At 45.1% G+C, this 12,006-nt stretch overlaps 1 protein-coding gene across 3 annotated transcripts in view; it reads right to left on the reverse strand.

The window, feature by feature from the left end:
- LOC106610840 (formin) overlaps positions 1-12,006 on the reverse strand; it is a 104,516-nt gene that overhangs the window by 85,745 nt on the left and 6,765 nt on the right. For 2 of the 3 annotated variants that reach the window (XM_014210460.2, XM_014210459.2), the window contains exon 3: positions 6,460-6,623. In XM_014210460.2, coding sequence (XP_014065935.2) covers positions 6,460-6,623 — 164 coding nt within the window. Of the gene's footprint in view, positions 1-349; positions 3,007-6,459; positions 6,624-12,006 lie in introns of those variants that run through there. The other variant, XM_014210458.2, reaches the window with a different exon arrangement.

Consider the following 12,006-nt stretch of genomic DNA (forward strand, 5'->3'; position numbering starts at 1 on the left):
TGATACCTCAGTTAACACAGAACATACATAGAAACTGTACACACTCTCCAATGCTTACAGTACAGTCTATGCCCAATCTGACTGAGAAGTCAACATGTGATAAGACATGAGACCATCTCAAATCAAGACTATCCCCAAAGCTAATACCCTATGAGATAATATCACTTTAAAGTTACAAACATATTGGTTTTGTCCTGTCTGCATTGCATATGCCCAAGAAAACACAACATCGCTTTACATTCATAAATGTCAAAACCTTTGTGATCTGAGAGAAAAAAAACAATGAATAGCGATCTTTAAAATACAACATACGGAATACAGCCTTGAGTTAGACACAAACAGTACATACGTTAGACTCTGCTGGACCTTTTTGCTCACTGCTGCTAGGAGACTTGGAAGTTCTCTCACAGATGGATTTCAGCAGCTCCTTCTCACTTCTGTTATTTTCCTTGACAGCCTCTAAATCCACAGGCTCTTCTGTATCCTTTTTAGCAGGTTTGGAGCTCTTCAAGGTGTCAAATGCTGTGTCTGAACCTTTCCTGCTGTCTGCTGGTGGGGTGATGGGGATATGCTCTGGACCCTTGTCTGTCACCACCTCCTCCCTCCTCTCCGGGTCCCTGTCTGGGTCTGGCTTGTCCTCGGCCTTGGTCCCGACCAGGTTGAGTAGCTGGCTGATCTGCCCTAAGAAATGACTCTTGGTCTCAGACACAGGTTTGGGATCGGGACGTTTCTTGGGGGTGCTGCTACTGGAGGTGATCTGCTCAGGGAGGTTCTTGATTTTGTTGACGCTCTTCTTCAGGCTCAGCAGGGCCAGGTCAGTGTCTCTCTGTTTGATCTCAGACACTGTCTCCCTCTCCTCCCCCACAGTCCCCTTCTTCAGAACCCGCAGCCCGCTGAACAGGGCAGGAATTTGGAAGGAGGGGGCCTGGCAGGAGGCTGTGCCCCTGGCGGGAGACAATGTGGTGGAGGGCGGGTCTGTATCGGGCCTCCTAGTGGCAGGCATGTCGCCTTGGCCCCTGGGTGAGACAGAGACAGGAATGGCACTTGGCTGGCTGTCAACTGGGGACTTTCCAGGGACATGCGTGTCAGGCTGCTCCTCCAGGCTGGGGGAAGATGGCTCTGCTGCTTCAGGTGGCCTGGAATCAGAGAGGGCGGAAAGGGAGTCGAGGCAGGGAGCATGCTCTCTACGCTCCTCAGTTCCAGTGTTTTCCGACAATATCTCCTTCCTCTGTCCAGTATCTTGGTCCGCTGGCTGTCCTGACGGCAAGGCAGTGTTGTCTGCTGCTGCCTCCGATGTCTGGGGTTCAGAGGTCAAAGACAGGTTAAGAGGTGAAGCCACTGCAGGGTTTCCAGCACACACATCAGTAAGGCCCAATACCTCCTGGCTGATGCTGAAGCCTTTGGATACTTTGTGGTGATGATGGCTGGACCCCTCTGCACCCATGGCTGCTGCATCCACACCCACCTCCACAGGCCTGGGATCAGTGGATAGGTACGTGCTGCAGCCGTCTCCAGGCACTTGTGGTTTGGAAATGGAGGAGAAGAGACCAAGATCTGTCCCACTGTCAGATCTGCCCATAATCCTTCCAGAGTACAGAACAGAGGTGTCTTTGAGGGATCTTTCCACAAGACTTTCTGGCTTGAACACAGGCAGCTCTAAGTCTGTATCAATGGCACCTCTCACTGGGCCAGCGGGTGGAAGCTGACCAATGTTATTATCGTTCACTGTCCACTGGTCATCGTCAGGTGGGAGGGACATTCCAGGGGTGGCATGCTTGTCTGATTGGCTGAGGCTGCTGATCCCCTCCTCATCTTCCATCTCTGTGTCGCTGCAGATCTCCACCCTAGTGACCTGGACCAGATCTGGGTCGGCCACGGACACAGACACTTGGCCTGGGTTAGGAGGAGAGGTCACAGAGCTACTCTTCCTACTGGACTCATTCTCCCATGATTCCATCCTGTCCTCCGTATCAAGGAAGGTGGCCTCTCCATTATGAAGAACCTCACACCTACCCCTCACATCTCCCCCCACTCGAAGTCTGTCTACACTGATAACATCCAGAGCACTTTTATCATGGACCCCTGTGAGATAGTTATCTTCATCAGACAGGGTCCTGAAAGCCGTCAGCACCGCAGTTTCTCCCGCCAGCCTCTGAGGCTCAGGCTTGTCGCCACGTGTAAACATAGTGGATATCTTATTGCGGAACGAACTGGATTGCTGCTTCCCCTGACCGTTAGAGCTATTACTTACACTGTCCATTTTCACAGAACCCTTAACTGTCATGTAGCATGTACTTAGGCCAGTGAACTCCTAGCCAGCAGGTAGAGGCTACCCGAGCACAGTGTGTCCATTCAGGGTGTCACAAAAGGCTCATCTCTACACCGAGAGGAATCTCGACCTGCCAATTTGTGTTCCAATTCTACTGGTTCCAGTGAACAAAAGGCCTTTGTGAGGACAAATCCCCTAGCTCTTCTTAACCTCTCCAGGAGGGCTCCAGGTATAACCCCTGCTCTCCTGTAATCCTGTATGGCAACATATAGATCACATATAGATCACTTTCTCCAATCACAAACAGCCTCGACTCCACTGTACGTTAAATGTTACTTCCAGTGATGTAAAGCCGAGTGAAATTCCAATGACTTTCCCAGTCAAGTCAAACTGTTCAGAGGCAGGAAGCATGTCCTGGAATAATCTCCCTGGGAATCCAGGAGGAACTCATTTTCAGTTTCTCAGGAAAACATTAGAACCAGTTTTAAAAGTGATTTCAGGGTGGTCAGGAAGGTTCCACTTCCCCTCTATGTGTAGGTAGAGAGACCTGATTCAGAGCAACTGTCTGAGTTTCCCTCCTGGCGTGGTTCTTTCCCCTCTTTCCCTGTGTCTGTATGTGTACAGGAGAGCTCTGTGTCCCTGAGAAAAGCCTCCAGGTTGGAAAAAAATGTGCCTCACTGGTCTACCCGGTCTGGCCCCGCCTCCCCCCTCCCTCCCCTGCCCTGCCTGGGAGGGATCTGTGGCGGCAAGCAGAACAGGTGTCCGATTAGTCCATCTTACTTCCGCAAAATGTCTGTCACAGGTAGCTGGAGCTCTCTGTTGCTTAGCACTATCCTTTCTGAGTGCATTGTAAACAGAGTGGGGCTGCTAGCTAGTTAGCTAGCTAATCTCCTGGTTGGTTAGGTGGACGGTGGAGGAGGTCCAGCCCAGTGTTACAGCTGACAGTGCTCTCTATACTATTAAGGCACAGAGCTTAAGCTGTGGTGATTAGTCAGTCTGGAACTGCTGCTGCTGCTGCCCAGCCCTGACCAGCACTCCAGCACTGCAATCTTGTGTCGTCAGTAGCTCCGCTAACGCCAAGGGGCTAACACTGCTACCGTTTGCTGAAAGGAAAATAGGTTTTGATTCCCTCATCTCAGAGTGTGAATGTCATTAGAATAGAATAAGGTTGTCTTCACACTAAATCATAAACTGAACACATACATATACACACATTTGTTTTCTAGTACAATGAGTTTATAGTAAGTTTACACAGACAAGTAACATTGTACTCTGTCTGTAGTCTACAAAACCTGCTGCTTCAAATACGATGGGTTCAAAAATCTTTCAAGTACCATGCCCCCTTTATATGAACACAATGTGCACTTGACCGATTTTAGCACAAAACAGAGCACATAGGCCTGAAAAGTACTTAGTGAAATTAGGGCTACTTGTTCATTGAGCTTTCAGACGGAACTCAAAGCCCTATTAAGGCCATATTTGGCCTTAGCAGCCAAAGTCCACTCCTCAATGCATTCCTCCAGACACAGGAAGATTAAGAATGACTAATGGTTGTCAAGGTGATTTAGAGCCCCATACCAAACCAGACATGAGGTTTGTGTTCAAAGACAAAATGTTTGACATTAACAATACATATCTGTAATCATTAATAATCTATTAGATATTAAATAATCATATGTATAATGTATTAGAAAATACTATTGTATTTAAATATAGTGTCTCTAACTGTTTGTAAGTGTTATTCCCTGATCTTCTGAGGATTCAAATAAATCCACAGATTGTCAGTCAGAGGCTCTCTGTCAAGCATGGAGCGAGGCGCCCTGAGCCCTGGCCCATTATGTAATAGCATTGGCTTTTCATTTACTCAGTGTAAATATATCAGCTAACCGCATAGCCAGGTCTCAGCTGGACTTACGCTGTACTGTGGGCTGAGAGGAGCTGAGTCACAAAAAAATGACAGACAGCTAGAGGAGGGCAGTTTTACAAATCCCACACTGATCACAACGACACGTGACTTGAAAAACAAGTCACCCCAATGGAGTCCATGACTACAATGACAGGTTAGGCCACACCACAGGTTGTCGGTATCTTTATGTTGAGACAGTCTACCACTAGAGGAAAAACACAACAGGGATTACTTTTGTTATGATATGATGGCTGCAACAGAGATCGAGGAGTGGCTGTTGACAACCACACAAAACAATGTACTGTTGCTTAACTTAGCATGATGGAATCTTGACAGACAGGCACAGTAATTGTTTAGTTGTTACAATTTATATGACCTTCTCTTGACACTTTACCCAAAATAATAGATGTGCTGGCAGGTGTTGGTAAATCAATCTACCGTAATGTCCGGACTATTAAGCGCACCTGAATATAAGCCGCACCCACTCAATTCAAATTTTTTATTTTATTTTGAACATAAATAAGCCGCACATGTCTATAAGCCGCAGGTGCCTACCGGTACATTGAAACAAATGAACTTTACACAGGCTTTAACGAAACACGGCTTGTAACAAAAATAAATAGGCTTTAACGAAACACGGCTTGTAACAAAAAATAAATTAGCAGTAAGCTTTAGTTGTCTTTTTGCACTGAGTCAATTCCTCACGCTGCTGTTTCCAACGTCTTATCATCGACTCATTAAGACCAAGCTCCCGTGCAGCAGCTCTATTTCCTTTTCCAACAGCCAGATCAATCGCCTTCAACTTGAAAGATGCATCATATGCATTTCTCCGTGTCTTTGCCATGATGAGGGTGACAAAATGACTACCGTAATCAGAATGATGGGAAGTTTGAGAGCGCTCGATTTAATCTAAAAAATAAACAAAAAGTTGTTTGACCGTAACCCGTTCGGCAATTTCATTGGTCTAATGAAAGCTTCATGCCGCCAAAAAAGCACGTCACAGAATGTGATTGAAAGCGGGAAAAATCCATATATTATTATTCATTGTTTAAGCCGCGAGGTTCAAAGCCTGGGAAAAAAGTTGCGGCTTATAGTCCAGAATTTACGGTAGTCTAATGTGATGACTAGATACTGGGTCACCATGTTAACAGTAGATGTACCATGCTAGGTAAAACATTGAAACTTGACAATACTACCCTGCCTGTGACAAACAGCTGGTGTTTGGGTAGATTAAATATGTAGACTTTGTTTGTGGGATCTCTCGCTCAGCTGTAGAGATGTTTGGCAAGCCCTGAAGAGTCCGTTTGTTTGGTTTCAGTACAGAGTGAAAACACCTTGAGACACACTGTACCAAAGTAGGTTTTATTATGTGTGTTAGCGTGTTTGGCAGACCCACACAAGTCAGGTGCCCTGGCCTGTAGCAAACACATAGTTGAGGTTCTTAGCTCTACTCACTTACTAAGAGGAAGAGAGCTAAATACTGTGCATGACACAATCAATCCACTCTAATATGGTTTACAGTGACTTGACAACTGGGCACTACACCCTTAGAAAAAATGTGCTATCTAGGGCTGCCCCCATAGGATAACTTATTAACGAACCCTTTTTGTTTCCAGGTAGAACCCTTTTGTGTACAGGTAGAACTATTTTGGGTTCCATGTACAACCCATACCACAGAGGGTTCTACATGGAACCAAAAATATTTTTTAATTGGAACCAAATAGGGTTCTTTAAAGGGTTCTCTTATGGGGACAGCTGAAAAACCATTTTAGAACCCTTTTTTTGAAGAGTGTAGAAATGGTGGAATGTGAAGGTGTTAGCAGAGTGGCTACAGTAAGTCCTGGGCTCTGGGAACCGCCACGGTACACGGTACACGGTACACGGTACACGGTACAGGGTACACGGTACACAGCACCACATCCCAGATCTCGTAATGTTAATGCAACTGGAGGAATTCAGGTGGTTAAGCACTTCAGTAGAGTGGAGTACATGCTGGCTTGGAGCCATGAGGGAACAGCAATGTTTTTGCTACACTGCTCTGAGAGCGGATACGTAATGATAACTACTGCTAATGTGTAGTAGCCTTCATAGAGTATCAAATAGGGCCCCGATTTGTTCCTGACCATGTGACCTGACCAGAGTTGTTCCTGACCATGTGACCTGACCAGAGTTGTTCCTGACCATGTGACCTGACCAGGGAATACTCTTGGCCCCATTTGCAATTTGGCCAGTTTTTTCCTGGTCAGGTCACATGACTCTAAGTATGATGTATTGCTGCTCTCACCGTGCACTCCAGTCCAGTGTAGTAGGGGGTATCTCCGATGATGTCATCCTCTGGGGGTGTGATCCTGAGGATGTCCAGTTGGTCAGGACGGGAGGCGGGGTTCAGGGAGTTCTGGGTCTGGGAGATGGCATCATCACCGTCTAGCATCCAGATGTCGGCCTCCTCTACACACACAAACACACACACACAGGCACACACACACACAATAATGAATTGTTATGAATTGTAACATGTAATAACAGGTGTATTAAGATAGACTGAAACACACCATCCGTTAGGGGGGATTTTACAAAGCAACAGAGCCATTATGTGTCATGAATGGATCAGGTGGGTGGAGGTAGAAAGCAGGCATCGACACCTTCTAAAAGACACCTTCTAAAAGCCACTCTGCTGCAGGTTACAGATGCGTATGTATATACTGTCCTTAGCTAGCCTCGCTTCAGCTTGAGGACCGCCAAACATGCACTGATCTGATAAACAAATACCACTATATCCAATATGGATTTATGCGTATGAGTTGATGCATTGGCCATCCTAGGGAATAGTACTACTCTCTCTAAAACAATTGGCTAAAGAAACCAGGCCGACAGCTTGTGTGTTTCTGTTCACTCACTGTAACACATCGATTCTGTGGGGGAGGGTGACGTTGCTATGGATTGGAGAGCAGAGGAGCTGATATCTAGCCCCCTCAGAGAGAGACTAAGCCTGATTGAATCTGACTGGAGCAGGCTATGTTCTATGGTGGAACAGAGCAGCTAGAACAGGACTAATGTGAGTAGAGGTTAACGTTCCATAGGGAGAATGGATTCAGTTTGTCCACTTCCGTATGAGCTTTGTGATTCAGAGCTCAGAGACAACCTCATCCATAGTCCATCCCCCCTCCAGCCTATGAGCACAAATAATGTCAAGGGTCGGGTAGTTTAGTGTGCTCCCCCAGAAAATAAACATAACACAACAGTACATCTCGCTAAAAATACTCTCACATCCACATGGATGCGCACACGCGGTACTCTCAGACACAGTGAAAATATGCCTGCACTCTTCCCCTTGGGAGAAGCACTCATGCGAGATAAATAAAGAGTGGTAGAGGAGAAAGGGAAACAGCAAAGCAGCTCACACTGAACTTGATGCTCAGCGACCTCCATTTTGGGTTTTCTCATGCTGTAATACACCTCCCAGGAGGGTCACACTGCTATCACCTCAACCTGTTGTTTGGATAAATAATGAGATTGAACTGAGAGGCATCTCACCTCCTGTTGCATTAGATGCTCAAATATCACATCTCAGTGTAGTGTCATCACATCCTTGAGCTACTGTAGCCACACTATAACCTCCTAAATTGCAGCAGTAACCCAGTAAAATACCTCAAATACTGTTGAATGTCCTCAACCCCAGTTTAGGTCGGAGACAAATGGTTTCAATGCAGTTGTAAGAACACACACAGACATGCATCTGTAGATTTGTATTCAGCCTCAGTATTTAAGGAATAAGTCATTACGAGACAGACAGCACTGCGGCTCCACACGGCAGAGACTGAAAGGAAAAGTCTTTGGCAGGGAGCGATTGATTTGATAAATCACTTTTCATTAAGATAATGCAGCAGCACACTGCAGAGCACAACACCAGCCAGGTAATTCTGGGGCTGTTTGGGATGAGTCCAAATGCACAGTCAAGCCCACTCCAGGCCCAGCTGCAGCAAATGCTGTATTCTCCCCTGCACCAGCTGTATTCCAGTGTAATTATCAACTACAGCAAATCTATTCTAATTTCAGCTGTATTTGGCATCTTGTTAGCAGGGTGGTGGTGAGCATAATGAGAGTGTTACTATGACAACTCAAAGCAGACAAGACCAAGACGTGGATGTCGAATAAGGCAGCACCCTGCACCCCTCTGATTCAGAGGGGTTGGGTTAAATGCGGAAGACACATATCAGTTGAAGGCATTCAGTTGTACAACTGACTAGGTATCCCCCTTTCCCTTAAGAATACTGACATTGTCAACCCAACACTACAGTCGATTACTGTGTATTCTCAATGCTCAAGAAACATGGAAACAATTTGCATAGAGTACAGAACAACAGCACTCTTGCATCTTTCCATCTCCGAAATATGAAACATTTACTGAGCTTTGAGACTAGTTTGTCCACATATACTCTAGCTGTGACGACACAGGCACATGTTCTGAGCTGAGGACACAGGCAGCAGTGTTAAAATGCATTTAGAGGGCCACGCTGCCACCATCTGGACAGGAATAGGTGGAGAGGTTTAGGGTCCCTGTAGACACACTGCAGTGCAGCTCTGGCTGTCTCTCTCTCTGGCTCTGAGCAGAAAGACCACACTAAATACAAAGATACATAAGGAATGTTGGATACGGCACACTAAGAGGATCTTATGTCTTTTTCTGAAATGATACGTATGCCATCACATGTTATAGACTTTAATCTATTTACATTTTGTGTATTACAGATGAATAACACAATACACGTGGACTGACAAATAAGACATTAACATAATTCAAGCAAAGGCATTGAGAAAATATCAACATTGAGAAAATACTTTGGACTAGTTTAATGTACTGTAAACATTGTAGACATAGTACATTCACAAGTTCATCGTTAGGAATGAGACTTCAATCCAATATCATAATTGAAAGTTAAACTAAAGAGAAAGTGATGACTAGAATATGATTTAGAAAGCACTCCGCTGCATTAGGTAATGAATCCACTTCATTAGCTTGTGCTACGAGATCACTTGGCAGTTACTTCATTACACAAGCACGCACACACAGGCAGGCACACACACACACACAGCTCTTTATTAATGACGATTTGAACTCTAATAACATTACCCGTGTTGCTCAGTTGGTAGAGCATGGTGCTTGCAACCCCATGGTTGTGGGTTTGATTCCCATGGGGGACCAGTATGAAAATGTATGCACTCACTACTGTAAATCGCTCTAAAAATGATAACAACAGGCTTTAGACTGGACTGAACCTAAGAGAATATGATCACCTTGCAAAACTCACTAATACCGTTCTGCTATACTAGACAGTGCTACTGTTCTGCTATACTAGACAGTGCTACTGTTCTGCTATACTATACAGTGCTACTGTTCTGCTATACTAGACAGTGCTACTGTTCTGCTATACTAGACAGTGCTACTGTTCTGCTATACTATACAGTGCTACTGTTCTGCTATACTAGACAGTGCTACTGTTCTGCTATACTATACAGTGCTACTGTTCTGCTATACTATACAGTGCTACTGTTCTGCTATACTAGACAGTGCTACTGTTCTGCTATACTAGACAGTGCTACTGTTCTGCTATACTAGACAGTGCTACTGTTCTGCTATACTATACAGTGCTACTGTTCTGCTATACTATACAGTGCTACTGTTCTGCTATACTAGACAGTGCTACTGTTCTGCTATACGGTGCTACTGTTCTGCTATACTAGACAGTGCTACTGTTCTGCTATACTAGACAGTGCTACTGTTCTGCTATACTATACAGTGCTACTGTTCTGCTATACTATACAGTGCTACTGTTCTGCTATACTAGACAGTGCTACTGTTCTGCTATACTAGACAGTGCTACTGTTCTGCTATACTATACAGTGCTACTGTTCTGCTATACTACACAGTGCTACTGCCAAAGACTTATATAATCTAATTTATACGCACAGGTGTGTTTCCACACTTCATCCCCCTCGGCGGAGGCCAGGCAGGCAGGGAATACTGTGGACCTGCAGGTGTTGATTGACAGGGCTGTGATGTGACAGTGTATAAATCAGAGCGTGTGAACTGAGCAGCTGTCAGACAGACAGCGAGAATGAAAGAGAGTGGGGAGCAAAAAGAACAGGGCCTGTGTTAGTTAGGTCACATGGTGCTGAGAGGCCATCTCATGGCTAATCTTAGCGTGTCAGGTGTGATAAAAGACTAATACTAGAGATAATACGCAAGTCACTGCTCAACACTCAAGGTGAGCAGGAATGACCCTCTTCTGAAGGCACTCCATCCAACAGGCTGAAGCCATGCATTAGAAACAGTGCAGTCTCTCTCAATCCCTCTCTCCCTCTTCAACACTCTCCTCTCTTTCACCCACTCACAGTGGTGCCCAGTGACCTACTTCTACTTTACTAAACAAAAATCTATAAACTCATTATTCTAATATAAAGACTGAGCCATGTGGTTTTACCCATGTGCTTGGTTAACTAGAAACTCCATCATCTCTGTGCTGGAAGCAGGCTTTGTAAATCTTCATTTCCTGTCTGTCCTGCATGGTTTAGGCCTGCTCCCCTTGCTCTCTGTCGGCCGTTGGTTGGTTGGCAGTCTGGGCCCTGACATACAGTAGTGGAACATGGAGACTGGAGAGCTCTCTCTCGACATGAAGCACACCAACTAGAGGCTAAACAACCATTGTAATAACAGATGCCAGCAATCAAATAGGCCAAATGTCTGTTTGTGCACAGCTAAGATCCACCCCCTTCCCTCTGACACTAGAGACAGGTAGATTCAACATAGTCCCTGAAGAGGAAAGATTGTGTGCATTGTGTGATCTTGGGGAAATAGAAAGTGAAGTCCATTTTGTGTTTTCTTGCCCTCTGTATGATGACTTGAGACATGTTCTGTTTGGCGTTCACCTGAAGGGTTCTGGCTACAGAATGGACACAGGCTGGGGTTCTTTTTCCGAAAGGGAGATTTTGACATTGAACAATTTATTCTCAAAGCCTGGGGGAGAAGGAGAAGTGTATTGTTTGTGTAATGGGACTAGGTGAAAACTGTACTTTGTTATCATTGCCTAATTGTGCATTTAAATTGGTAAATGCATTTAATTTGATTAATGTTAAAAAACGACATCTTTTGTGCACACATACTTGAACTTGATATTGTGTCTAATAAGCCTGGGCTGGGCACCAATTGGTGTACGACACAAAACAAATATAAATCAACTAGGTTTTCAACCTATAACATAAACCTAAAATGACATGAATATGACTACGATGCAGTGCATGTGCAGGTAAGATTGTTCTCAAGAGCTCCTACAGTGACTTATTAAGAAAAATCAGTTCCACAGTAGAAAGGGGCCTTTGTGCAGAACTATTCCTCTGGCTGTGACGCAGCTTAGACAGGCAGCGTGAGAGCAGAGCACAAACCCTCCTACCCACACACACTTGGCACAATCTATTTCATTATCTGAATAGAGCTGGCCCTTGTCCTCAGTGAGAAGGGTAATGTTGCATGCCCGGCATTTTGTGTTGGACGCTAGGAGAGGGAAGTAAAGACAGATGTCAACTGACTGACTGACTCCCGGGCTGGAGTGATCAGTTTCATATGACCTGGGGCTTGATTGGTTTATGTCATTAAGGTATTATTTACGGTCTTTCAGATTGAGTAGGGGATATTCACTGATACTCAGGCTCTATGTGTGTCAGATGCTGTTGTCTCTGGCATTCCTGAAGGTAATTTAAAAATTGGATTTAGGATGGGGGCGAGATTTAATATTTCTTGAACAAACCTCCCCTGCAATGAGAGGAGCTTAAAGAA

Source organism: Salmo salar, chromosome ssa09 (assembly GCF_905237065.1).
Source record: "Salmo salar chromosome ssa09, Ssal_v3.1, whole genome shotgun sequence".
In the NCBI taxonomy this organism is placed as follows: Eukaryota; Metazoa; Chordata; class Actinopteri; order Salmoniformes; family Salmonidae; genus Salmo; species Salmo salar.